Source organism: Colletotrichum lupini, chromosome 7 (assembly GCF_023278565.1).
Source record: "Colletotrichum lupini chromosome 7, complete sequence".
NCBI classification, from domain to species: Eukaryota; Fungi; Ascomycota; class Sordariomycetes; order Glomerellales; family Glomerellaceae; genus Colletotrichum; species Colletotrichum lupini.
Window position 1 is genome coordinate 1,820,544 of NC_064680.1, and position 26,927 is coordinate 1,847,470.

The 26,927-nt window shown below is 52.8% G+C and overlaps 8 protein-coding genes across 8 annotated transcripts; 4 read left to right on the plus strand and 4 right to left on the minus strand.

Annotated features, from left to right (window-relative positions):
- Positions 1 to 41: 41 nt before the first annotated feature.
- On the plus strand, positions 42 to 1,474 carry CLUP02_13561 (uncharacterized protein; the record flags this gene model as incomplete). The annotated part of the gene is made up of 6 exons (XM_049292499.1): positions 42 to 310; positions 374 to 493; positions 563 to 631; positions 685 to 914; positions 1,021 to 1,184; positions 1,259 to 1,474. 6 exons carry the CDS (start codon positions 42 to 44, stop codon positions 1,472 to 1,474), a joined length of 1,068 nt encoding a protein of 355 aa, XP_049149645.1.
- Positions 1,475 to 3,175: 1,701 nt separating this feature from the next.
- CLUP02_13562 (DNA excision repair protein) lies at positions 3,176 to 7,000 on the minus strand (the record flags this gene model as incomplete). The annotated part of the gene is made up of 1 exon (XM_049292500.1): positions 3,176 to 7,000. One exon carries the CDS (start codon positions 6,998 to 7,000, stop codon positions 3,176 to 3,178), a length of 3,825 nt encoding a protein of 1,274 aa, XP_049149646.1.
- Positions 7,001 to 7,476: 476 nt separating this feature from the next.
- On the plus strand, positions 7,477 to 7,912 carry CLUP02_13563 (LSM domain-containing protein; the record flags this gene model as incomplete). The annotated part of the gene is made up of 2 exons (XM_049292501.1): positions 7,477 to 7,587; positions 7,682 to 7,912. The coding sequence occupies 2 exons, from the start codon at positions 7,477 to 7,479 to the stop codon at positions 7,910 to 7,912; spliced, it is 342 nt and encodes a 113-aa protein (XP_049149647.1).
- A 383-nt stretch (positions 7,913 to 8,295) lies between these two features.
- CLUP02_13564 (sphingolipid long chain base-responsive protein LSP1) lies at positions 8,296 to 9,636 on the minus strand (the record flags this gene model as incomplete). Its single annotated transcript, XM_049292502.1, has 5 exons — positions 8,296 to 8,930; positions 8,991 to 9,174; positions 9,232 to 9,365; positions 9,462 to 9,519; positions 9,580 to 9,636. 5 exons carry the CDS (start codon positions 9,634 to 9,636, stop codon positions 8,296 to 8,298), a joined length of 1,068 nt encoding a protein of 355 aa, XP_049149648.1.
- Positions 9,637 to 10,150: 514 nt separating this feature from the next.
- On the minus strand, positions 10,151 to 10,279 carry CLUP02_13565 (uncharacterized protein; the record flags this gene model as incomplete). The annotated part of the gene is made up of 1 exon (XM_049292503.1): positions 10,151 to 10,279. The coding sequence occupies one exon, from the start codon at positions 10,277 to 10,279 to the stop codon at positions 10,151 to 10,153; it is 129 nt and encodes a 42-aa protein (XP_049149649.1).
- Positions 10,280 to 13,220: 2,941 nt separating this feature from the next.
- Positions 13,221 to 17,220, plus strand: CLUP02_13566 (SET domain-containing protein; the record flags this gene model as incomplete). Its single annotated transcript, XM_049292504.1, has 3 exons — positions 13,221 to 14,009; positions 14,089 to 15,279; positions 15,490 to 17,220. 3 exons carry the CDS (start codon positions 13,221 to 13,223, stop codon positions 17,218 to 17,220), a joined length of 3,711 nt encoding a protein of 1,236 aa, XP_049149650.1.
- A 1,985-nt stretch (positions 17,221 to 19,205) lies between these two features.
- CLUP02_13567 (NCS1 nucleoside transporter) lies at positions 19,206 to 22,203 on the minus strand (the record flags this gene model as incomplete). Its single annotated transcript, XM_049292505.1, has 8 exons — positions 19,206 to 20,302; positions 20,354 to 20,570; positions 20,631 to 20,876; positions 20,931 to 21,004; positions 21,067 to 21,182; positions 21,235 to 21,822; positions 21,894 to 22,006; positions 22,132 to 22,203. The coding sequence occupies 8 exons, from the start codon at positions 22,201 to 22,203 to the stop codon at positions 19,206 to 19,208; spliced, it is 2,523 nt and encodes an 840-aa protein (XP_049149651.1).
- Positions 22,204 to 22,297: 94 nt separating this feature from the next.
- CLUP02_13568 (uncharacterized protein) lies at positions 22,298 to 26,903 on the plus strand (the record flags this gene model as incomplete). The annotated part of the gene is made up of 21 exons (XM_049292506.1): positions 22,298 to 22,344; positions 22,408 to 22,501; positions 22,569 to 22,648; positions 22,709 to 22,805; positions 22,919 to 23,061; positions 23,130 to 23,362; positions 23,431 to 23,624; positions 23,715 to 23,964; positions 24,026 to 24,217; positions 24,275 to 24,405; positions 24,481 to 24,603; positions 24,707 to 24,880; positions 24,941 to 24,961; positions 24,997 to 25,323; positions 25,406 to 25,496; positions 25,655 to 25,788; positions 25,924 to 26,127; positions 26,183 to 26,204; positions 26,314 to 26,575; positions 26,667 to 26,728; positions 26,803 to 26,903. 21 exons carry the CDS (start codon positions 22,298 to 22,300, stop codon positions 26,901 to 26,903), a joined length of 2,982 nt encoding a protein of 993 aa, XP_049149652.1.
- Between the last annotated feature and the right edge of the window lie 24 nt (positions 26,904 to 26,927).

Sequence of the window (26,927 nt, forward strand, 5' to 3'; positions counted from 1 at the left end):
AGGGAAACAGAACAGAATGGACCAATCCGGGCTTGATTTTTATGAAACACTGGCTTGGCTCTCCATGGGGTCGTACCTTGCAGCCATTGGCAGGGGAGAACCGAGCTAACCTCGATCTCACCTCAGGCCCAGCAACGATACTTTTCTCCCTCCGCTTCGCCCGCGGCTCCCTTCGTACCTCTGTTGGTCAACTTGCTGGTGCCGTGTTGCATTCTGACCACGACCAGCGGCTGCAGAAGCTGAGCAGACTGTTGTCCTGCGCTTACACAGTACCTTACTGTGATTCCATCCATACGCCGTCCGCAAGATGGTGATGTGGGAGCCACCGTAAACGCCAAGGGCCAAGCCAGGCCGTTTCGCTCTTCTCAATGAGGCTTGGAGAGAGACAACCAACCACCGTCCGGCACGCCCAGCTAGACTTCCTCGGCGTTCTGGGCTCTAATTTTGAGGACGAGGCAAATGCAACATTCGAGGACAACAATGCCGCCAGCTTGTGCCCGACAGGGCAACGAGACGGACGATATCAAACCAGCAAGCAATAGGGCCAGACCGGTCGCGATAGATCAGCAGAGCAATACGAAGAATACTTCATGCCCCCGGGTTTGCCACGCCTCGAGAACACTTGGATCAGGTGACGGCCTCGGCATTGCTGCTCAAGGCTGGGGGATCATTTCGGCTCCCCAGAAACCCGCCGTGCCCGCTCTGCCGTTCTTCAGAAGTTCAGGTCCGCGCAAAGACGATGTTCGAACATCTACAGCTGCTATTCACAAACAACGAGCCTACGGAGTACTTCAGGCTTGTTACTGAGCACTATCCTCGCTGGTCAGCAATTGCAACACACCAGAAGAAGCGCTTCAAAGATAGCCTGAGAGGTGCTATTGTAGCGCCGTCGAGCCCGCCTCAATTTAACTTCAGTCAGTTAGTCGTCAGGGGTTGTCGCCCCCGCCAAATTTCGGGGCATTTGGGGGTGGCAGTGACAGCGCCGGCGTTGCTGCGTCTGTGTGTGCTGACCTTGACAAGGTGACAAGCAAGATCAAGCGCGATTCAAGCTTACCGTGGTGTGCGCCCGGTGTCCTCCAAGGTGTGTCCCCATTTCAAGTCCGACGGGGACCCCTCGCTCGACATGGGTTCATCCCAACGGCAGTGACATCTGGAATCCTCATATCGCCCCAATCAACACGCCCGTCCGATATCACTCAATCCACAGAGCGGTCCATCTCATCCGATGTTTAATCGCGCAGACAACTCTCAACAACAGGCACCATCCCGACACCACCGTGCCGTCCAACCCATGCCGCGACACCGCGGAAGGACGGGTTGGGCCTCGCCTCCGGTGGTTCTTAGTCTTACTTTTGCGCTTCAACCCGTCCCAACCTTTGGCACCACGAGGATGAAGGCGACGATCCCTCTGCTCCTTCTCATTAAGACTGAGTGCTACCTGGCTTTGTTGATCCATTCTAGATCCGCTCTGTGACGGATGGCCTTGCTTGCTCGAGTTGCCTGACACCCTGAGTCGCAACCCTAGTCGCGATGGCCGTCCAGAAAAGCAAAAATCCTTGGACAAAACATACCGCGGGACGAAAGGAAAATTTCCGAGGCAGCAAAAAACAAAAAAGCCTAAACCTGGGAAAACCGCTCATCTGCCTACTCCACCGACCGTCCCTTGCGACCCGTCGTGCCACATGGCGGTCTCGCGACATTGGTTCTTTCCATCACCACGTTGACGTCGTTGATCCGCTGGTCCAGCCGTGGGACTCGGTGCAATCTGCTGTAACAAGGCAAAAAGAGGGACAGCCTGACCAGGCCCCTTGTGTCGGTGACGATGCGAGCGAGCTTATCAGAGGAAGAATATTGATGGCCAGGCAAATTGGCAGTAAACAACAAAGCAATCCGAAGCGAAGGCGTCTTTCATAAGCCGGAAGCCGTTGATGACTGAAAGTCAAAATCATCGCCAACCGTCCACGACTTTGGCGTTCGCTGTTCCTGCATTAGCGGAAACGCCTACCCGAACCGTTTCCATTGGCTGCCTTGGACTTTTTATCTGCATTTGCGCACTCTATTCTCGCCGTGACGAATGCTTATTCGACGACAGCGTTGCGTAGTCACTGTTGCTGACCATCCTCTGCGCTGCTGTGCAGTCCAGGCGGCAGGCCGGGTCAGGGCGCACCACGTTGAGTATGCCGGCACATCACCAAGGTTCTATCGCTCTTCGGACGTCAACGAGTCAATTTCTTCGGACCTACAGCAGAAGCCAGAGCTCTCATCTTGCATGCGTCCACGTCTCACGAGGTTCCTGACTGGCGCCAAAGTTTGAGCCTTTGCAGTGGACCACCGGGTTCTCGAGGAGGTAGTATCCGGACCATCGCCCAGCTCCACGCACACGGCATTTCTGCGGTGTATCCGTACACCCAACCAGCACGTGAGAAACAGCAAAGTTCGTCGTCTCGAGAGATCTTCGCCTCCCGAACGTCTCGCCCGTGCCTCGCCACGTGGAAACGCAAAAAAGATTCTGCCTATCCCCTCCGTTCGATTGGCATTCGGAGAACTAGTTCTCCCCACTTTTAACTCATGATATTCCACCCCAGATCTGGTCTCGGCACCTGCGTAAAGAGCGAGTTAAACTACTACATCGTACCTGAAAATCACTTCTCGAAAAGCGGATTCGGGAATGGAATCCCATTCAGCCTTAAGGGAAGGTTTGGCGCTTACTCAGTAGACCCTCCTAATACATACCCGCAGAGACGTGGGAGAAGAGGATGTAAATCCAATAGTAGACTTGATCATCTTGAGCCTCATTGGACCAAGTCGCCAACGGGTCTTTTCTTCCTTCGGGCAAATGCCGTTTGCTACTTGTGACTCACATATCCGATGCAGGTCTGTAAATTCTACCACCTGTGTCCGAAGTTGAGAGATTTTGTGCTTTACTGCGCGATTTCAATCACCGGCCTATCGCCACAGCGGAGTTGTGGCAGCGAGAGGAGGTGTGGATTTCGAGAGCCAAGGCATAATTCTGTTCTGGCTCAAAGACTTTTTTTTGTCAAGAACCCTGGCGATACAACGTCTCGTTCTCTCTACTTACGGGCCATCACCTTGGTGCCTCGTTCAGTAATACTACAAAGAAGTGACGCAAAAAACGGACGGAAGTCAACTTTGTGGTTTCTATCAACCCGAATGACTATGCAGATGCCTTGGCCTTCTTTCCGCGTCGGGCTCTACCGCTTCGACCATCCTGCCCATTCTCCTCCTCATCATCGACAAACTCATCCCCATCCTCAGCAGCCGCCGTCCTAGCCCTAGCTTTTCTCTTCCCCGTAGTTCTAGTCGGCGCCGCCGTGCCAGCAGCAGCAGAAGCTCCGCCCTCCTGCTCCGCATCTCCCGGTTGCTCGCCATTGGCATTAGCCCTTAACCGACTCACGGCGTTAGCCATCCTCTTGCTCGTCGTGCCCTTCTGCCTCGGCGCAAACGCATCCCTCGCGCCCACGCCGACAGCACCCTCAAAGTACCTCGTGATGTTCGTCTGCGTGCCCTCAATGTCGCGCTTATTCATGTCCCGAATCACAGGCACCAGCACCTCGTCGGTGCGCTCCTTGCTCCACCCAATCGTCGCCATCAAGAACTGCCGCAGACCCTCGAGGTCTGGAACGCCCCACTGGAAGTGCTCCGGGCTGTCGTCAACCTCTGGCCGGATGTAGGCGTCCGTTACAGCCGGGTTGGGGAACCCCGCTGGCAGGAAAAGCTTGGTGCCCTGGGACTTGCGGAACTTGCGACGGAAAGGCGACGCCGCGTCGGCCTCCTTGGGCCGGTTGTTCAGCTGCACGTCCGCCCACCACTCCTTGAACTGGGCGAGACCGTCCTTGCCGGGGAACTCGGAGAGGATCTCCACGGCCGTGACGGGACCGACGCCAGGTAAGCCCTCGGTGTAATCGGAGCCCAAAAGCTGAGCAATGGCGATGAGCTGGTCGCGTGAGAGCGAAAGCTCCTTTTCGAGATCCGAGCCGAGGTAGCACTCAACAAACTTGTTGCTGTTGAACATGTTCTTGTAGATACGCGTGCCGCCAAAGAGGAAGCAATCCGAGTCGTCGGTGACAATGCCATCCACCAGGCCCAGACGCACCAGCTCCGCACACTGCGCTTCCGCCTCCATAGGAGCGGTGATGTAGGGGATACCAAAGAGGCGAAGGAGTGCCTGACACTCGGTGACCATGACCTGCGTGACCTCGTCGGCGTCGCGGCGGTCCTTCTTCTGCTGCGTGCGCAGCGCCTTGAGTTCCTTTTCGTATGCCTCTTTGTTCTCTTGCTCCGACTTGTTGTTCAGCTCGCTGGCAAAGCGGGCATGCTCTTCGGCTTCCTGCGCCAGGTTGGCAAAGAGCTCCTCGTCTTCCGGGTCACTGAACTCGTCGTCGCTTTCGGCAAAGACGGCTGCTTCGGCGTCTTGCACTGGATCGCCAGCGGTGTTTGGATCATCAAGCGTGGGCCCGTCCATGAGTTCTTCAAACGTAAGCTCGTGCTCTTCTTCTTCGACGGGCTTCGGCTCTTCTGCGGTCATGGTGATATCTTCCATGATTGGGTCTGGAGGGGAGTCGGGACCCTGTGGCTCGGTGACATCTTCCATCTCTGGCTCGGGGGACTCAGGGACTGCTGTAATAGTGACCTCCATGTCGTCGTCGACTTCTTCAGGCTGAATGTCTTCAAATTCGACTTCGGGAGACTGAGATGATTCGCGTAACACATCTGCCTTTTCTGACAATGCAGCCGTCTCGTCTTCTCCCTTCTCGGGCTCGACCTCTGCGTTTGTGGCATCGTCGGCGGCATTGATTTCGTCTAAGAAAGTAATATTTTCTTGGGAAGCAGCATGCTTCGGAGGTGGAGGCGCGTCAAGAATCTCAACGTCGTCGTCTTCGTCATCAGAGGACTGAATCTCGATGAGCTGGTTTTGTCGTTGACGCTCAAACCTCCGCTCCTCTTCCTGCGCAGCCTCTCTATCTTCCGTGTTGATTTCACTCTCCACTTGCCGCTGTTGTTTAATCGACTCTCGGATATCTGTATTGTCCACCATCCAGGGAGGTAGAGGCTTGGGACGGTCTTCTTCTGGCCCTCGTTCAAAGCCGCCTTCGTCGTCTTCGTCGCCAGCAGGTTGCTCTTCAGCGCCATCAGCCAAGAAACCACCACCAAATTCGTCATGACCATCTTTGCGCGCCGGTTCTTGCAAACTTTGCGCCGGCTTCTTTGGGGCTGCCACTTCAGGCTTCTTTGACTGAGCCTTCATGGAGAAGAGAGAAGGGCCCCATGCGAGTTTGGGGAACGGCAGTGGTCCATCGAAAGGGTTCTTGACGTTGGGCACTGCAGGCTTGGGCAATACTCGTTTCTTCTGTCGAGAGGCTTTCAGAGCCGCCTGCAGGTCCATCTCTCCGTCGCTACTGCTGGCACTATTGGCGCGTTTCCTTGGCACTGCGGCATTAGACCTGTTGTTTACGATGTGAGCAACCATGCGACCGCTCCTCGCGGCGATCGGCTTGGGTGCCTCCACAGCCTTCTGCTTCCATTCAGGTGCCTCCAACTCCACGTCTTCAAACTGCTCATCCTCCTCAGATTTTTGAGCAGCTTCTCCGTGCTGGTTTTGCAGTGACATGGCAATGGCCCGGTTGATGTCTTCTTCTTCTTCTGGGTGCATTGGCTCATCGCCTCGTTGCCTAGCAACATTTCGGACATGGGCTTCCGGCAAATCACCATCGACAAAAAGACTTTCCTCCTCCTCTTCGAACAAGTCGTTCACTTCGCTGCTTCCCCGGTTTCCATAAAATTGTTGCCTCTGGATAGCTGCTTGCCGGGATGCTTGTGCGGCTGCGCTAGAAGATATCTTGGGCAGCCGGTTCAGACCCTCGACCGGAACATCTTCAAAGTCGTCTTCCTCTTCAGATGCCTCAGCCTTTTCTTTGGGCTGGAACTGAAAGTCCAATGCATCGACATCAATGGGCTTGTGGGCTTCGCCAAGGTCTTTCTCCTTGCTCACGACTCCTAGGGCCCAACCACCTTCTGCGCCATCGTTCTTGACCAGGATGTACTCTCTGTCCTTTTCACCGGCGATTCTGCCGCCACCGTTCAGAGTGAGATCGAGACCAGTCATGCCGGCTTCCTTCATGAGACGCTGTGTCAAGTTGTTTCTTTCGCGGACTCTTTCAATCTGAAATCTTGAAAAATCCATGCGATTCGGGAACATCTCGTCAAGCTGCTCCTTGCTCAAGCCCATCCTCAAACGACTACGCAGTCTTGCCGCATTCAGAATGTTGTATCTATCAGCTGCTGGTAAGCTTCGAAAGAACTCGCCATCAAAGTCGATCTTGCTGAAGTCGTAGAGATTGATGTCTTCGCCGTTATGGAACTGTCGGGCATATTCCTCCAATTCTTCAATGCTCATAATTCTAGGATCATCCGCCTTGGCCATGGATGCAATATCGCCATCCATCTCGGGCAAGTGATATGCATCCTGCTTGAAAAACTTTCTCGTCTTTTGACGCTCTTGCTGCGACATGCCGACCTCGTCAACGTAAACAATCTGTTCCATATCAGGTATAGCCTCCTGAGGTTCCTCTCGCTCTCGCTGGATGCCTCGGTCCGCATCGCGCTTCCTCTTGTCCTCCTCCTCCTCGGCAATCCGCTGCATCTGCACAGCCAGCAGCTTCCCAGCCGTGCGGACGGCATCCTCCCTCCGACCCTCACGCCGCTGCTTACGACCCTGGATCGTCTGGCGCTTGAGCACGGGAGCCCCGCCATCAAAGACGAAGACGGGCTTGATGCCGAACCACAGCAGCTTGCAGATGCGGCGGAAGAAGCCGACGACGTGCGAATTGCGCAGGGCATTGCCCTCCTTGTCTCGCACCGCCTTGAGGAATTGGTATATCCAGATGGAAGCATCAACTGCGAGGCGCTTTCGATTGAGAGTCGCGAGGTTCGTCGGGCGCGCACAGGGCTGCACGACGGTCCAAAGGCCGTTCACACCCATGGCGTCGGCGGGAGGGCAGAGCCGACACCTTTGATTCGGAGTTCACGGAGGGGTCAGCTTCGGAGGGTGTCTGATGCTGCGAGAAGCGCTCTCCTCATCTACCGAGTGTATATAGCATTGTAGAAGGTGGGCGCTAGGTCCTGATACAGTCAAAGTAGCACAGATGTAAGTGTGGCGGTTGTGAAGAGTGAATGAGATTACGAGTTCGTGAAGAATGAACACGCCCGCAGCTGCCTGTAAGCCATTTGACATGGGAGCTCGAGGTCATGACGCGCTTGCCTCCACTAGGGGCGTCTTTATCTGTGCTTATCGATTGGGTGCAGATGTAAGCGGCGGGGCAGAAACCTCATCCGCTTGCAATCACCGCCAAGGGGAACTGTTCGCAACTGCGCCGTCTATGCGCCATTCCATCCTTGACCTTCACTCTCCTCGACGCCTGGAAAAGCAATGTCCAACATTGCCGTCAACCAGTCGCCATGGACAAACAGGAGGCAAGAGATTTCCTGACTTCGCTTCTCAACAAGAACCTACGCGTCCTGGCTACTGATGGCCGTATGTTCCTTGGCCAATTCAAGTGCACCGATCCGGTAAATTACTACCCCTCCAATCCTAACCTCCTCCCCTTATGGGTTCCCTTCGTCAAGATCGTTTCGCTAATCAATGCCAACCTGAAATCTATAGGATCGCAATGTAGTACTAGCTCATACCTACGAATATCGACAGCCATCAGCGCAGCAGCGGGCTGAAGCCGCAAAGAAGGCTACAGAAGGAATCACCTCAGTCACGATGGACATGACATCCCGGTACCTGGGCTTGGTCGTGGTGCCTGGGCAGTACATTGTGAAGATTGAAGTAGAAGAATTCACGAGTCAGATCGGGAGCCGGAATCCATACGCCGACGTTGTCGTATAGGTCTCGAAGGTGATTGATCATTTGCGCGACTGTATATGGAACGAATTGTGAAGCGCTCAAGATTACTGGCGCAGAAGCATCTGAACTCTATGAAGCATTACGCGGCATAAATGGATGCAGTGTATCGTTTGGGTATGGAATACTGGGGATTAAGAGCTGAAAAAGGCACTATTTTAAACCATAAAATTCCATCCTGTTTCACCGTAGCAAGTCGATCTCGACTAGATTACCGAGGCACCGATTCCCAAACACCTGCACCAAACGCTTTCCTTGGCTTTTGCCAAAACCCGAACATTACTGCCATTACGAGCTATGTGCTCAATGCCGTCCGTTGTCAACAGCAGGATAGGTTGACTCAGATCCAGAGACATATGGTCGTTGTCTTATGCGACGACGCTCTCGTGCTGACGGCCTCTCGTCTCGCCGCTCAGACCATCGTCGGTACCAACGACAGAGTGGTGGATGTCATCCTCCTCCTCGTCCTCGTCGCTGTACTCAGTCTCCTTGTTGTGGGCCCGCGTCCACGACGAGTCGTCGTTCAATGGAACATCTTGCCCCGAAAGGTCGTGACCTCCCTCGGCACGTGCTCTAATGTTATTTCTGCGGCGCGTTGACAAGGTGCGTGCACGAGTCGACAGCTTGGAAGACACAGCAGCTTGGGATGTGACCCAGTTGGTCAAAGCATCCTCGCAATCCTGGATGATGGCCTTGCTAGCCTCATATCCGTCATAAGCTGCACGAGTCTCTCCGGGAGTGACAGGGGTGTCGTCAATCAACTCGAGCAGGTGCTTTCCGTAACCGGCGACAATGGCAACCTTCTCGCAGTGCTCTCTCAGGGCATCAAATTGGTAGGTGTAGGCAGCCTTGATCTTCTCGCGCGTAATGTTGGACAACTGAGCCTCTGCGACCAAAGATTCAGCCTCAGCACGCACCAGCTCCTGCTCAAGAACGACAATCTTGGGGGAGTTGGGCTCCTTGTACTTGAGCTGAGCGATCTGGTCGGTGATCTTTTGCTTGCCTAAAGTTCATGTTAGTTAGGCAACGATACCGCATGTGTCGAGCATAGGGTGGAGCTCACGGTCTCGGCTGGGTTGGACAGAGGCTTCAATGTTACGAATGCTCTTGATCGTAACACGGTATTGGTCATAACGGTCGACGTATTGGTCCTCGAGTTCGCCGATTTCGTAGAGTAAAACTCCGAGCTTGTCGGTTACATCAGATACATCCTCGTCGCAAGCCTCGCCCCAAATGGAAAGTTGTTGCTAGGGGATCAAGTCAGCAGATGTATGACGGGACGATGGTATCTCCAGACGACCTACAGCAACCTCCATACGCTCTCTCGCTACCTGCTCGAGACTGCGCATGACATTCTTCTCCATCTTTACCAGCTGAGACAGCTTCTTTGCGAGGTCTGGGCCGAAAGCACCGGCTGACTTGTGGCGGAGAGCATGGCCTGGATTGACTTGTTAGCCCATCGTGCTTCCCAAGTTCATAAGATGGCAAATGGCACGGCGCAAAGGTGGCAATCGATGGAGGAAAGACTACTTACCAAATCCTCCCTTGAATAGGCGACCAGACTTGGTGGAAGAAGGCGGCGGAGGCGGGTTCTACGAACATGATAAGTATCGTACCATACATCCAAGATTGTCATGAAGTTAGGCGCATACCTGGATCTGCGAGGCGGTGGGCGCCCTCGACTGGCGCATGGAGTATGTGCGATGCATGATGTTGGAAGTGACGTTGACTGACTGTAGTGGCGGGAGTGGGACGGCGTCGGCGATATGAAGTCGTTGTAGACAATGGATCTGTGTATCTAGGAAAATGAAGCTTCAATGCAGTGATGCGCTGGGAAGCAGGGTATCGCGGGGTGTGACAAGGGGTATGAGTGGGAAGAGATCAAATGGAGGTCGGGTCAAAAGGCCCCTGAGGATGAAGCGAGGCCGGCTGTTTATATGTAGGCGCCGGAAAGGGTCCAGTGGTGTGGTCTACTGCGTAAGGCAAGGGGAGGTTAGGTAGTTGCGGAGGTGACGGGACTTTGAGGTGACGGGACGGACAACACAAGGTGCGCGTACTTCGTACCTACGCAGTAAAAGGTAGGTCCCCAGTGGGAAAGGTGACGGTCTGGCGGGGAGAGTGTGTGTGCCGTCCCCCCTTGAATGCTCCTCCCCCTCGGTGCCTCTTTCGCGCTGACGACGTCATCTGTGTCTTTAGCTCGACTTTTTGGCGTTGTTCGCAGCGTCACCCAGCTAACCTGGTGCCTGCAGGCCTATACGGGTACAAGACAAGTGCCCCACACCAAAGGTATTGACGGGGTGCTTTTCCAGCTGCAATCGGCTTGTCATGGTCGTCAAAGGCTACAATCTCCATAGCTCTGTTCAAAGTCACTCCCCTTTGCGGTCTAGCCCGGCCTACGTTAGCTGAAAAGTGCAGACGAAGACCTGCTAAGTGATCTGACACCGAGCAATCCATGCGTGCGGCCTGCCGTGGTTGGGAGAAAGAAGGACAGGCAGGGCCAAACATATTCCCCATTCGAATTACAAAAAAACACAGCCATGATGATCGCCCTCCGGGATGGCGCCGTCTCTACGAACCCTTCGCCCAATGTGGGTTCATGAAACGGACGGCCGGGCTCTAGGGGACCGACTTGGGAAGTTGGGATGAGGAAGACAGCAAGCTTTCGACACAAGCTGCAAGAAAGGACCCATCAACCCATGCCTATCTGTTCCCATTACCAGGCCATCTGCAGGTCCCGACGGGGGTTGAACTATTGAACTGAGCAGCACGCAGGTGGGCTGGGATGGATTATGGGTTGGTCCGTCTTAGCTCTTCAACCTTTTGACTGCCATCTGGGCATTCGTGCGGTTAAGGTATGAGGGACCACCAACTCTCAATTCCCATCACTGCCCAAAGTCTTGCTCCAATGCCCAAGTAAGTACGCAAGTTCGCCTTTGCCCACCCTCAAGGCCGTCGAACCCAAGGACGAAAACTGCCTTACATCATAAGCAAAGACATTCCTCAAGATAGGACCAAGTCGCCCTCAAAACTCTCCATCTTGCCAGTGGACACATCAAATCAAATTATCGTCCAAGGTTTATGATGCTAGCGCCGCATGCCGTCCGCTTCGGCACGGCCTGCTCCAGGTATTTGGAGGCTAGGCCGACTGTGCTTGACCGTGTAATGTGCGATGATTTCATCGATTCCTCTTTGACTGCGCGAACCATTCCTTAGCGCCGCCCTCTCCCGTTGGTCCGTTCTTTCAATCTCCAAACACACTTAATCTGCTTTAGCAGCATCATGGCCGGATTACCGTAAAAACTCGAGCACTTCAAACTTGCGTTAGCCCGTGCTCCCGCTGTCTTACTTACCTTCTGGCCAATACGTGCCTCTATTCAGAGTCAAGATCTGAAAACGTGGCGGAGATCAGCGAGTTTTTGGTACTGAGAGAGGCTTAACGTGAAGAGTGCACGGGCTAACGCAAGTTTGAAGTGCTCGAGTTTTTACGGTAATCCTATCCGGTTGCCAGGGGTTTTTACACTACGATACCTCCATTAGGTATGGATAAGGCACTTCAGTTTTGTCCATGATTGCTGGTAGCATGACTCAGCATCAGTTGTCTCCCGTACCTTCCATCCATTGCTAAATACTATCTTATCTAAAGTAGCAAGCACGAGATCGCAATTCACTACCAACGAGATATCGACATTGCACTTACCAAAAAAAAATCAAAGGCTGCGTTCTTGCGTCGTTATGAAAGTAACAACCTCATTGGGTTCAGTCATGGAGCAAAAATCCCGTACCTGATCCAATAACAGCATACCATGATGTGATTAGCTTATCACAATCAGCCGTCGTGAGCTTCAACAACGGAGAGTTGCCCAATGTTACGCATAAAAAAAGAAACAGATCCATCAATTGGCGATTTCTTCATCTAAGGTTCTCATTGATTTCGCTCTTCGAATGTCAGGTTCTCCTATTTTCTTATGAGGAAGTCGAGACGACTTGGAATATTGTTATTCGAACTGTACAGTGTACTTAACCATAGATATTAATGAAGAGTTGCGTGAAGAGAAGATATCAAATTCGTCTGTCAATCGCGTGCTTGCAAGGGTTGACGTCTTTGAGCGTTGAACTCCGCAATGCAAGTCCGGGCTACTTACCCTATCAAGGTCTCAACTATGCAACTTGCACTCTCGCAATGTTTGCACTAGTTGTCTTGAATTGATTGAGTCGACCTGCGACAACTACAGGTATTAGTCTTTGTGTGCTTACTTATGTGTGAAATAAGCTGGTCAAATGCATTGCCTTCGGTACCTCGTAGAGACATGGCTGCTGTAGAAGTGTACTTATTATCTGCGCGGTAATAACGTTTTGCCTCTCACTACAAGACAAGGCGGAAACTGACACGCAGACGTTAGAGTCCTATGCACGGCTCCCCTCTGTGTTGAACCCGAAACTCAACAAGTTGGCTCAAGGAGTAAAGATATAACAGTTGGAACAGTCAACTGACGTACCCGATTAGTATCGTGGTAGGTAGTGTGATTAAGCAAGTTGCCGAGGTACTCAAGTATCTTTGACGGTTGAAGACTTTAGTCCCTTAGTTATCCAGCTTGGTAAGTACCTGCCTGAGACGTGGTAACAAACATAGCATGTTCTACCGCAACACATCAAATAGGAACTGAAACTTAGTGAGTCTCTTAAAAAAAGATTGGGGGTAAAGACAATCTCCATTGGCATCTCTTACTCGACAGTCAAAGTCTTTAGAGATTGTTGCGACAGGTCGCAACGCACGGAAAAAGAAGGAGCCAGACAATATCTGAGCCGGGATTGCGAACAGCTCGAGGAGCAATCCCTGCTCCCCGCCCCAGTTTCGGCCTAGTGCCTTGCAATCTCTCCCTCCAACTCTTTCCTTTCATGAACGCGCTTAGCCTCGCAGTTCACCAACGCGTCTCACAATATCTCATCTTCTCTCATCATCAACCTCATCTCACAAAGTCCACTTCCGTGATCTTCGTGGACCGCCACTCCCTTTTTTCATCGCCACCAACCCTCAACTTTTTTAGTTTGACTTAACTTCACCAGCGGCTCACTATTGTAGCGGCCTAGCATGGTATTTCCATAGTCAATGTTTACAGGCTTTGCTTACGCTGACAACCGGGAAAGAGGGCATGGTGAGCGACCGTGTCTTTGTCTGTGTTCGCGCACGCAAGTGAGGAGGACGTAGCAGAGGCCATCAGAGACGGGGAAAGAAGGCGCCGCCACCGTCGCTTTCTTTGCGCCCCTGCCTTACTCACTTGAAGTGTCCTTCGACATGTCCCCCTTCCGCGCTGGGTCCGACCGGGACCATCCTTCGCGAAAAGGTCCCTACATCGACTACGCCAGATTTCTCCCACTCAACACCGATCCCGCCTCCACCCACTACATGAACCGCGCTCAGGCTGAGCCACCGTTTCGCGATCAAGAAGAATCCAGGAAAAAGATCGATATCATCGATCTAACCCTCAACTCAAGTCCCGTATCACGATCCTCCATTCATCACCAATTGGATGCCGATCGTGCGCCACCCCTCAGAACCAAGGTTGAGAGTCAAGGCCCTCCGGGTTTTTCTCTGGGCCTTGCGCATAGCCTTTCGGACCCGAGCGGCGGCTCAACCGCCGCTTCCAGCAATGCCGCCTCAGTTCTGGATCCTTCGCCACCGCCAGTATCCGTTCAACCTTCGGTCTCATCAATCGACCTGGAGGACGGCCTAAACGGCGAGATGCCTCGACCGCCGCGACTTGAGGCGTCGTTGAAAACGCCTCAACAGGTGACGCCGCCGTCATCTACGCGACCCTCAAGCCATCAGTCTCCCAAGCAAGCCGCCATCTCCAAGAAGCAGACCCCGAAAAAGGACATTTCTGATGTCCGGCAAATCATTACCTCGCTGCGGGGTTACTCAGCCGATATCAGCAATGTACATTCGCAACTGTGCCTCTACGCTCTCAGGTCTACCAAACCTGTCGAGACGCGCGTCAAGACCGGCATAGATTACTTTGCTGATGTCAAACTGGCCCCGGCTGATGCTGAGAAAACGGGCACCACCATGACAATCCGGGCCAAAGTGAGTCAAAATCGTTGTTTTTGGGCATCCTGAAGACTTCACTGCTTTCAAAACATGCACGTGACTAACCTCTCTAAAGCAACATTTCCGTGGGAGAAAGGTGGACACTCTCAGAGCTACGCACTACCTCCCAGTGTGCGTCAAGTCCGACAAGCCTGCCGTGCCCAGGTATCGTTTCCATCATACGGAAATCATCAAGAATGTCTTGTCCCCCAATTCGATGCTAAAGTTCGTGCCCGTCATTCGAGACCTCGACCCTGACGAGGAGCGAGATTACAATCTCTGGCTTGGCGAGCTGGAGAGAATGGACAAAAGCTGTGGATTCGAGACTCTCGGCAGCCGTGACCAGCGGGTCGCCCGGACGATCAAAAAGGAAAGGACTGCGACGCTATCACTATTCTTGGACTCCTGGCTCAGAAAGATCGCTATCGACAACTGTAATCGAACTACCCTGATTCGCCACATGGCAAGTTCAAATTCCGATGATGCAATCACGCCACAGCAAAAGACGAGTCTGGTCAACCTGCACAGCGACGACAATATGGCCGCAACTACGCCAAGGGCTTTGAAAGCTGCGAGGGTGTTCACGGAGGCATTTGATCAAGTCTTTTACCATGACGCTCCTAAAGGAAAGGAAATCCTCCTTCGCGACGTTCTGAAGCTTGACAAGTCCGTCGATGAGATTGTCGAATCGAAGAAGACAGCAAAGGGTGGGCAAGATGACAGCGAAAAGGTAGACTCTTTGGAGCAATGGATCGAAACCCACACGGTTATGGGCTGTCTCATATGCTACAGCAATTCATGCGAGCATGGAGACTACAGCATTGAGAACCACAAGCGCAATTTTTCTATGGATTGCATCGGCATGTACGGGCGAATGTTCTCAGCAAATCGCACGGTATCCTCTAGTGATCCGGTAGAGCCGCTGGAGCCTCCCCCGCCGTGCGAAAGACAGTGCTTCCAGATCTATGGTACCGGCAGCGCTGAAGCGCAGGGGAAGCCATGGACCAAAGATGAGACTCTGTTACTACGCAGCTTGTTCACGATCTTGGATCATAACAAGGTCCGAGTCAAGGCTCAATGCGCTACTGCTGAGATTCTCAATAGAGATTGCCGGGACGTACATCGCCATCTGCAATCTCTGGACATCAGGCTTCCGCCCATTGAAACGATTGATCAGCCGAGGGTCAAAAGCTTTCCTTGGTACGATCGCAAGAGAAAGATGCTCTTGGGCGACTGGCAGGCAGAGACCAACTCTCATGATACCAAGGTTCGGCCATCCAACGATCCATGCCATCACGAAGGCCCTTGCTCGAAAGAAAACGACTGCCCATGTGCGCTGAACGACATTTTGTGTGAGCGCTTTTGTCGTTGCACGGAGGAGTGTTGCGCTTGGAAATTTACAGGTTGCGGCTGCCATGGCAGCGGCAAAACGTGTTTGCAAAAACAGAAGGAGGGCCGTCCTTGTATTTGCGTACAGTTAAATCGCGAGTGTGATCCCGACCTTTGCGGAAGCTGCGGTGCTGTTGAGCGAGCCGATCCTGAAAACCGGCACGACGATGCGCTCTTCCAGACCGGTTGCCAGAATACCGCCATCCAACGAGGTGTCAGCAAAGCAGTCGTCCTTGGCAAGAGTCAGTTGGAAGGCTGTGGCTACGGTCTCTTCACTGCAGAAGACATCGCACAGGACGAATTCGTGATTGAGTACACGGGCGAGCTCATCGTGGCAGATGAAGGAGTCAGAAGAGAGGCACGCCGCGGCGAGGCTTTCTCTGTAGAGAAGAGCACATCATATGTGTTCAGTCTCTTAGATTACGAAGGCATCTGGGTCGACGCTGCTATCTACGGCAATCTCAGTCGCTACATCAACCATGCCGTAGAAAATGCTAACGTTCAGCCCGGCATTCTCTACGTAAATGGCGAATACCGTATCCGATTTTCGGCAACTCGCAACATCAAGGCTGGAGAGGAGCTTTTCTTCAACTACGGCGAAAACTTTCCTAATCTTACTAAGAAGATGATCAAGGAGAAGGCTGACATTGAAGGAGACGCAGAGTCTGGACCAGAAGAAGGAGTAATACCGGTCAAACGTGGTCGAGGCGGACGCCGAAAGACAGTCAATGGCACGCAGAAATCAGCTGCCCAGAAACTCGCCACGGCGAAAATCGCGAAGAGCGTTCGTACAGGAGCTCGGAAAGAGGCGCCACAGGTGACGATAGACGATTACGAAGCTTTAGCCGACGTTGACACGGCACCGAGTGCAAGCCGGAAGCGCAAGCGCGTCGCGAAGAGCGATGATGAGGATGAGGACTTTCATCCGTCCTTAGAATCAGAAGAGAATGCTGAAGGGCGAGCCAAGGGGAAGCGGCCAGCCGTATCTCGTCGCCGAAGCGGAATACAACGCGTCAGATCAATGGGTTCTATCATACCCTCAGACTCGGAAGCAGATGGTTCCCAGCGAGCAACCCCTCGTAAGCGTGGACGGGCACGTCCCAATAGTTCTCACGGTGTTAGCAATTCTCAAACAACTGCAAAGACTTCGGCAAACCCCGAGAAATCAGCAGTTGATACGCCGCCTCCGAAAAAGAGGCGCGGACGCCCGCCGAAGAATCCTCGTCCGCCGAGCCCAGCCGTGGAAAAGCCACAAGAGGTGGAGCACGTTGAAAATGAGATTCGCGCCAGTCCGCTTCTCACCCGGAACCCTGAGGCAGAGGGTGGCACGATCTCGGTTGACTTGAGCCAGCCTTCGAGGTCTGCACGGGGCCGCAAGTTTACAACGTCTGCTCTCAGTCAGTCTGTTGAGGATCCTATGGACGTGGACGAAGCTGAGGCGGAGATCGACGCGACTCCTTCGCGGTCTAGAGGTCGAAGGAGGGCTGAGGGCAATTCGATCACAGCTCGTGGGGCATCTCGGGGTGGCCGCACATCTGTGTCAAGAGCGCGTCGCTTGCCTACCGAATCGGATGCTATCGTGGACTCGGATGAAGAACCCCTCACTCTCACTCCATCATCCCGGAGGAAGCGGATGCAAAAAAGGGTCTTTGGACCTTTGGAGGTGAACGACAGCGAGTCCAGCTTTAAGATGCCTGGCGTTGGTTCAGACTCCGATGATGATGACGACGACGACGATGACGACATTGTTGGTCTCAAACGCACTTCTAGGCAAAGGAAACTTCCAGCTCGATTCCGTTCATCCGACGAAGAGTCTTGACAATCAAAGGAAGCATGACCCATCGATTGGGGTGACTGCAGCGCGGACGAACATCAACTGAGCGCTACTCTGCGGTCACAAAGCATGCTATGATGGACGAGTTAGGATGGTGTGGAGGTAATTGAGGTCGCATTTTGCATTCAGAGAAGGCATGTAGTTGAAGGGCTCTTCAAGTCATATGGAGCTTGGTTTTGGGCGATGGCGGCATCTTCCCGGGTCTACATTTTTTCAGGCGTATTCAGGAGTAAAAAGCATACATATCTCATGCCGCGGACGGGATACATAACAACGTCTTGCTAGGGCAGATGCATTATCCACCGAATATACGTACTTGCATAGATTATTGGTCTTCTAAAGTGCTGTGCTACAATGTGCCTGAACCACGAACACATGGCGTGGAGCCAGCTTGACCTGATACCTAAAGTACTTACTTATAGATCAGAGGCTCGCTTTTCTAGAGTTCTTACTGTTCACCGCCTCGTGGCTGTTAGACTTGACGTTCGGTTCTAAATCCTTCGACCTATTGCTAAAACACCAGGAGCCATCAGAGGCTTGCCCAACACTCCCAAATCGTCCCCTCTTCGGGCCAAGTGAGCATTGGATCCTACTGCCATCAATAAATGCCAATGACTTTGATTTCAACGATTTCTCAGCAAAAAGCATACAACCTCAACTTATTCTGAGCCAGCTGAGAGTATCCAGGGGACGGCTCGAACTGTGTTGATAGCTGGGCCGAAACGGATCTCGACTTTGACGCATGGTACTTTCTGGAGCTGAACGAACATTGTCAACCGGGCTGCGGCGACAGGAATGTGTTCCCCTCTCCAATCTTCGTATAGAATCACGAGCGGAACGAGCCTCAAATCCAAATTCCATGGCACTATGCCGAAGAGACGGTGCCATGGTTACACGACTCCGTCCGGCTACATGGCAGATACTCAACCTTTCGTCCTTCAAGGGCTCAACACCATCAAGGTTCATATCCAAAGCCAGTGCAATCCATGCTCAGGTCCCTACTCGGACCACACAGCTCTCTGATTCTCTTAAACTTGGGGGCCTTGTGTGCAACTACATCAGCTAATCTGTATCAGTACGGCTGGCTGACTGGTTGCGCGCGAAGCTTCCCCGGAGTCATCCGCGCGCCTAGTGTCTTGGTGAGGACGAAGGGGCGGATGATCTATTTTTTCTCTTTTTCTTTCCGCTTTCTTCTCTTAAGTATGTTGAAGAGATGGATAACTTGAGAAACTTTCACTCTTGCCTCTTACAAATAGCAATCTGTCCGCTCTGCGCAAGGTAGGACGAGAAAGATAGATATTCGATAAATTACCACTATCTGATATCTTCTTGTCTCTTTTAGGCTGCGAAGAAGAAGTTCGCCCAGCTGGGCTTGGTAGCCCAAAGTCTCACAACTCGGACTTCGAAGTGAGGGATTTAAACGAGCAAACCGGCCGACTGGACTTGAGAACCCATCCAGAAGAACACGGCATAGTAGCGGTACTGATGGCTATGACACGACCTGCATCCCCCTCACTCTAATTCGGTTAGTAGATACCATACTCGAGTGCGCAGTGAGAAAAATCTGATTTCTGATCAATCCAACCAACACTAGTACATGCTCGTCCAAAGTTCGGTCTCGCGTGGGTTTGCAGATGAAGTTGATCCACAATTATGTAGCTAAACTTAGAGTTCCGGGAACTAGATGAAGCAATTGCTTGGCATGCTATCCTCTTCAACGACACTTTTATTAACGTGTTTGTAGGTGAATTTATTCAAATTTGATAGAAGCTTTTTCACTTTCAAAGACCAACAATCAAGTTGCCCTTGCAACTCCCAGGTAAAATGGGGCTATTCTTCAAACAAAATCGCAACTCAAAGTCCTTCGGACGCCTCCCAACACCATATACGCCTACACTTCAGGTATATACAACCCACAGCTCGATATCATACACTCATTCACTCAGCCAGCTCGCTGTGCACTCAGCTGACTATCTCTTGAAAAACTTCTTCTCGACTGTACGCAGCACCACATAGGAGACTGCTGCAAAAGAGAAGGCTAATTCAAAGCCAATATCACCGCCAAAGCTTCCGCCGGCAAGCTTGCCAATGGGACCGGTGAACCAGCTTTGTGACATGCCGAGCACGGCACCCATGACGCCCATCAAGAAAGCCACGATGGCGGCGAATCCAGGGGGTAGGCGCGAAGGCGTGTCCCAGTCGCTGATGTCGTATCCTCTGATGCCGCGACGGAAAACGACGTGATCAGTGAGACTGACGCCCTCGTAGATGGCGAGCCAGTAAGCGATGATGAGCATGAAGTTCTCGAGCCATGATTCGAAGTGATCGTAGCCCGGAATGCTGATGGCAATGTAAATGCCAGTGCCAACAAAGACCCAGATGAATCGGGGAATACGCTCGGTCTTTCTGGACAGGACCTGCAGAGAGAGCGAGACCGAGTAGATGTTGGGGCAGTTGTTGGCGATGATCGAAAGGGCGAGGATGACGAGGCAGAACTGGCCAAAGCCACCCAGCTTGGTGACCAGAACGGCTGCCAAAAGACCTCCGATTCCAGAGTTGGCGTAGGCGTCGGAAAACGTGGGGTCAGTAACGCTGGCAGTCATGACGGCGGCTCCCAGCAACTCGGTGAAGCACAGGGTGAAGAAGAGGCCGCAGAAGGTGACGAGGAAGACCTTCATTCTGGAAGTGGACGCCGGGTAGTAGCACGTGTAATCGGCCGCGTAGGATGTCCAGCCCGTCGCGAAGCCGTAAACGCTGGCAGAGAAGGAGAGGACAGAGCCCGCTTCTGACGGGCCGGTGCTCATGGGCAACATGCTGTTGAACTTGCCCGAGTGCGCAAAGACGCCGAGAACGATGAGGAAGATGATGGCGCAGGGGATCCAAGAGAATCGCTCGTAAGTGTGGACAATTCGGTAACCAAAGGTGCAAATCATCAGAGTCGAGATGGCAATAACGAGGATACCAGCCCACCCAGGCATGTTGTTGTTGACCGCATGGAAGAGTTGAGCACCGACGATGGTGTTCACCGCCGACCAACCTAGACAGGCAAGGATATTGAAGACCGCAACTAGTTCAACCAGTCAGTAAGGCCAAGGCGATTTGGCAGATAGTCACATACTCAGCTTGACAGCGTAGAAGCCAAACCAGTAACGGGACAAGACCATTTGTCGCAAACCGAATGTGGGGCCGAAAGTCGAGAAGAAGCAGACCGGTAAGACTCCCAGAAAGTTGATAAAGACAATGGTCAAAGCCGTATCAACAAATCCGAGACTGAAGACTGGAATAGCCAAAACACCAATGGCAAAGGATGAGACTACCATATTGGCAGAGCACCACTGTAGAAGGGTCAGGATGGTTTCCTGGCGGAATGAGCGCAGCCATCAAGCTTGACTTACCAACGTTCCGACGTTGGCGACGGCATCGTTGATTCGTTCGTCTTCGGGGACCCTCTCGATACCTCTCTGCTCGACACCAAGCTTGCCCGCCAGCCTTTGCAGTCTTGCGTATGTGCTGGTTCCGGTTGCGAAGTCAGCCTGGTGAACGGCATGATCATCCCCCAAGAAGCCTCGCTCGACATCGGTTGCCGACTTCTTTTCCCCGCCAGTCGACGAAATGTCGCTCTTGGTCTCGAATATAGCCATCTTTGGACTGTGGTGATTCCCGTGAGGTTGGTGATGATATTGGATCTAGTTCACCAACAGCTCATTGCTTTCCCCGAAGATGGACTGAGAATGGTGGACGGGGGAAAGGTTCGTGGGCGGGAAACCGGCTGAGACGAGCAGATGCTCAAAGCACTGGTGAATTATGAGGGGATGAGACTAAGAGATTCACGAAGCAGCCAGAACATGCAGTGGCGAGCCGAGTAGTAATATTCATTGCGGAAAGTGGAGGAACCCTTATCAGGGCGCGACAGACGGCGGACCGCGGAATACCCAGATTTCTGGAGTCTAGATACAGCCTCAGTCGTGGGCTTTTGCAGAGCACACACCAAGTCCTGACGCGAAACTGGTGTAGGTGGGGGACATGGAGCGATCAAGATAAGAACCGCGGCATTGAAGAGCCTTTGATGGCCCACCGACGCGTCCTTGATGGCGGGACTGGTGTGGTCCGGAAGTAGGCCGGCACTTGACAGCCGTTTGGGATAGGTTCGGCAAGGGGAACTGGAGCTCTCGAAGTAAGCTAGAAGAAGAACTGGGAGGCAAAGTTCGGGTGTTCCGGGCTGATCTGCCCAATGGCGAATTTCGAAGGGCAATGATTCTGGATACTTGTTGGTCACTATGGAGGCAGTCAGGCGATAGTTGCGGAGGCCATAGCCCGTAGGTCAGGGCTTGACGTGCTTCTCCAAGACAACTCTGAATTTTTGTCTTTTTTTCCCCTCTGATTCTTTGGCAGAGGGTATCACCCCACGATCCAAAAAAGGAGGCATACTTCTTTGAGTGGACGCATTGCAAAGTGCCATCCGTGCTGATAGAAAGCAGGGATTGGCCACCCAGGTATGCGACCCAGGTTTCTGTTAGTCCGTGAACCTGCAACATGAGAGGCAAAATAGGAGAGGCCCGGTGAGTAAATTCGAAGAGTCGAGGGTTGCTGAAGATGGCTTATCTTGGCCGACGAATCTGAACGATAAGATAGACCAGGATTGAGGGGATTAGAAAGACTGCAATTGGTTGTTGGAGACCAGTGTGTCCGCTATGGGGCCGAGTCTAGCTGCCGCAGAGCCGAAAGCATGAGAAGACGAGAGATTGATGATCTTGAATGGCTTCCATGCGGACTAGAGTCTAGCGCAACAGATGAAGTTTGGGGTCTCCAGATGGGGGAGAGACACAAGTGATAGAGTTGACGAGCGCCCGGGTCCGAAGTCTGGAGATAGGAGGTGCCCGTCAGATCTTATCGTACTTGCTTTCGATCGACACTTGAGGGCAGCAGGAAGTATCCGTAGGAAGAGACCGAAACATCAATAGCCGGCATGATAGGTACCCATGCATAGTACTCCGTATGGTGTAGCGAGTCGTGACCACTGGCAGTGACAGCAAGTTATGACTTGTGAGTGGTGACTGGTGAGATGCATCGCGAAAAAGGGAAGGGCCGCCCACAACTTCCCGGCCCAGGGTTCGTGCCCACAAAGCTTGTCTTATTGCAAAGGGAAGGCGTGGCTTGGCAATGTGGCACTAGCCACATATCTTGTGGCGGTGCACAGCCAGCATCGGTCCTTCCAGAGTCCAAGATGAATAACATCCCTTCCAACAACATAACATTTCTGTTCTCAGTCTCAACGCCCTCATGTTCAACATTCCGACATAATGAGACATTCGGTCCGCTAACCTCACCCGAAGAACGATGATTCCGTTCGCAGCAAAGCAGGTGCTGGCAGAGTTGTGGCCCGGCCCGTATTCATAGACATGAGAGAACGCCCGTCTGTCAACTGATCTCTTTACATTCCACCAGACCCCAGGTTTTGAACGGGCTGCTTCAGCGCCATGCTTGAGAGGCTTTGGGAGTCTCGCAACATCTTGATCATTCCCGGCTCAGATTGTCTCGATGCCAGCCATGGCGTAGATTGTACCTCGATGGTCTTCAGCCCCTTTCGAGCTTGCATTGGTGCGATTACGCCGCCTTCTGGAGAAGGCATTTGACGAGTTCTCTACGCAACTATTCCGTATCCTGACTACCAACACGAGAATAGCTGACGCTCGGCACGCGTTTCGACCCCAGGACAATAAACAATCGACAGCGCGAGGATTTGGGTCATGTAGCGTCGGATGAACCACTGGCACCTTGTATTCAAGTCGTTACCTCGTTGAACACATCGGCCTCGAATGTTACGCAGTACACACAACTCCCATCCTGCGAACGGCACGACGTGAAGTGACACTAACCAAGCAACCCAACCACAGACGGACATGCCTGGCTCTGGTTGGTATTCGTGCGGATACATGGAACACGGCGTGGTCACCGACCGTTGACACTGGTGCAGCGGATCCCAGCAGCCGTCAAGGCTCCTTGCTGGCAGCAGAAGCAACACTTCTGAGCACACAAGTTTGGAAAAGACCAAGTCGAGGCTACAGATGCCTACTACGACGGGCTGTCCTACAATTTCGTCGTCCTGAAACCATGGGGATGCAGGGGAGTGAGACTTCACTCTATCGTCCGATAACACCATTCGGGCGCTCCCTTCAGACCTCTTGTGGGATTCAGACCTTTCCAACAACGTCGTCCAAGCTTCTGCCGCTAAACATCTTCTCACCGACACGGATGACTGCCAAGGAAAGCTGTTGGGGGCATCTTTCGTCGTCCTGACGCTCACAGCGCTGGGCCCCCACTGTTTGCGGTCGGGTCGTTCGTTGCATGGACTCGAGAATCGAACGCACGCCAAAAATCTCGACAACAACGTTTGACAAAGAAGATTCAGCGGCCTCCCGTCAGCCACTGCGTGATTTAAACGGCGGTTGGACCAAGATTGCATCGTGAACACGAGGGAGAGCCACGCTGCGTTGCTGCCCACCAAACCCCACGATCCCGCTCAAAGTTTGAATTACCAGAATGCAATCTCATCAGAGGTCTCAGCAGCAAGCCATGGCGAACCTTGTTTATCATCGTCTAATGTCCGACGCGATCAACACACCAGGAAAAAGCATGGACGACATTTTTCAACCATTTGCTTTTTGGCTGCAGTAAGGCTGGGCACCTTCGACGGTAACGGCCGTTTGTTTGCACTCTACGGATACAATCGTACCAGATGCTTGAGTCGGTCATCAACCTTTACTTGCGTCTTGGTGCCTCTCAGCCACAGTTTCTATTCTTGTCCCACATGTCGCCTCCCCGAGCTCGCCGGCTGTAACTCCCGCGCCTCAGTTTCTTCGTCAGAATCTTCGTATGCCTCAGCTCCCCACCACAACAGCGCCAAACCTCCCCTGTCCTAGTCCCGCGCCCTCAGCTCGAGCTAATGGCACAGACAATGTTTCCCAGATTCCCAGCATTCTCGGTCCCTGCCGACCACTAGCCACTTTGTAGAACTCGTTCGTGACAACATTGCCAGTAGCGTTTGCTTCCCTTCACAAGGTCTCGGCCAGAGCGATTGAATGTCGCCGGTCCAGTAGACCATCATCCGCAAGGTACAACCCCTCCTCTTTCTGTTCGCGCCCTACGTCCCCCGGCAATAGCCCTGGCCTAGTAGATCTTGATCCATCAGACTCGATTTCGTTTGTACACTTGGCAGTTCACCCCCGGTCAATTTCTCCTCTGTAGAACGGAACACCTGCCATCTCCTCCTCCGCCAGAATGAAAGGCAAAGGTTACCACGGCTGCTACAAGACCGATGACACGAGGCATCGTGTATCCGACTGTCAAATTTCAAGCTGCCGTGTCTTAGTGATGCACATGAATCTCGCCCAGATGATGGATCGTGATTCGAGGGGAATTGCCAGGCACGTGTCGTCTGTATCTCTCCCTTCCATCTATCATTGCTTTCCAGAATCGGCCGGCCCCCGTAAAGCACCCCCCCAAAGCACCCCTGGGCTTCCGGATGACTGCGACGGGCGGGAGATGGGCATTGACTAACGGCCGGAGCAAGAAGCTGCAAGGCGTGGCGCGGACTAACGCCGTCACCCTTGGGCTTCTGATGGGAGCAGAATGCTCGTGTGCGAAAGTACGTCTTGTTTTGTTTGTCCATATTAAATAGCATTCCTCCCGCCCTGTCATCACCCAGGACTCGACCCCACTGCATTCCGTGAGATACCTGGTTTGTAACTGAGCTTCATAAAGAAGTCTCTTGGCCTCTTTTCCGCTTTCCCGCCCTCTTTACTCGTTCCTCACTTGTTTCCTCCCTGTGTCCCCTTTGCTACCTTTTCAACCTCTATCGCTGCCTTCAACAAAGCGACGATCTGGGTACCCAATTTCATCAGATATCTCGGCCAAAGTCAAAAGTCACCGACAAAACATCCACAACAAACAAACACCAACTCGGCCAGCTCTTCCTGTCTATTACATCCAAACGGGGAAAAAATGCAGTTTCCCGCGGTATTCTCCATGGTTCTCGCCGTCGCCTCTCTCGGCGCCTTCGTCCAGGCTCGCCCGTCTCCCTGTCCCGATGTTCGTCGTCTCCATCCTCCATCCAACCCCTCCGGTGCCCACCGCAATATCACTAAGAGATTCTGACTTTTTTCATATATAGTGGAAGCGAGATGACATCCTCAACGGCAAGGCCAGCCCTGAGGTTTGCTGCTCATACGGCGTCTGCAAGGGCGACGTCGTCGTCATGAGCGGTTGAAGGAGCAGAGAAGAATCATTTCCCATCAGAAAGCTCAAAGCTGCAAAACACAAGCTCACGCAATAACGACTACTCCGCAACACACAATAGGCGCGCCCGAAAAAAAACATCGTCAAAGCGTTCATTCAACGTTAACACGACGACGATGAAAAGGCCCTGCCTGCTCCCCCCACCACCACCCAACACAACACCCCTACCTATCATACAAAGCCAGACAGTCGACTAGAAAAAGGACGACATGCACATATCGGCATTTACATATGGGCCCCCATCCTCCCAAACAACAAGTCAGATAGATACGCGGCGATTTTACGGGCGCAACCTAGGGTTTCCCACAAATTGGAGCCCTTGCTTTTTTTCTTGTAGGAACCAGGGATTAGCAGACTTCCTATTCGGGATTGGACGACGGACACCGACCGCAGAAGATGCAGATGCACGCAGCACATCCACCACACTTTCCGTGTGGCCATGCCGCATCTTTCGTCGGGTATCTTGACGTGCTTGAGGATATTCCTCTTCCTCTCTTTTGGACGAATGGGAAGAGTCGGTCGGAGTTCCGCTGCCCCCTCCTCACCCTCACCCTCTCGGCTTTCAAGAAGATGTTTCTTGGGTGGTCGGGCGGCGGAGTGAGACGGCTGCACCGGGCTTACACTAGACACGACTTGATGAGTCTTCTGCTAGTTATTAGGTCATCTTATCGAGAGTGAGCTGTCAAGACATGAGAAAGTCAAAGATCGACCTCGCGGGAAAAGGAAGCCCCACTTAGAGAGTATCCAAGAAATTAAAATAAAGCCTACTATGAAATCATACAGAAATTGTCATGGTCTTGACAGATCACACCATCATCAATCACATGCTCAAAGCCAAAAGTAAAGACACTATGAAATTCAGACTTATTTTCAGAAACGGGATACGGGTCCACGAGATGCAAGAAAACGCATGTTTGTTGCTGACTGGGGCGCCTCTCGGAGACATTCCCTCTTCTCTCTCTTCGCTCACGCTTCGCTCACTTTCCCCCCTCCACGTTGCGCGTCCATTGGCCACTGTCTCGTATCGCGAACATCGGTCCATCGGGTAGCTTAGCTTTCGTTTGCAAGATAAGCGTCCCGCATATTCGGTACGAGAAAAGGCCGTCTAGCGGGTGTTCCAACCTCAACCTCACGAGACAGACCGCATTCGTCGATTTTCCACGAGTTCGTTTGCCAACCTTGAAGGTTGAGCCCCATCGTACGTTTCTTTTTGCTTGACTCAGTGATCTTGATCTCACACTCAACCACATAACCTCACCTTGACATCACCAGACGTGCATGGTGAGCTGATGCCAATGCTTCAAGAGGCCGTTCCGGCGAGAAATGTCTCTGTCGAGACGACGAACCCGTATGAGCCCTACGGCAAGGCTTAGTGGGCTGTTCATTCACTTTCCGTC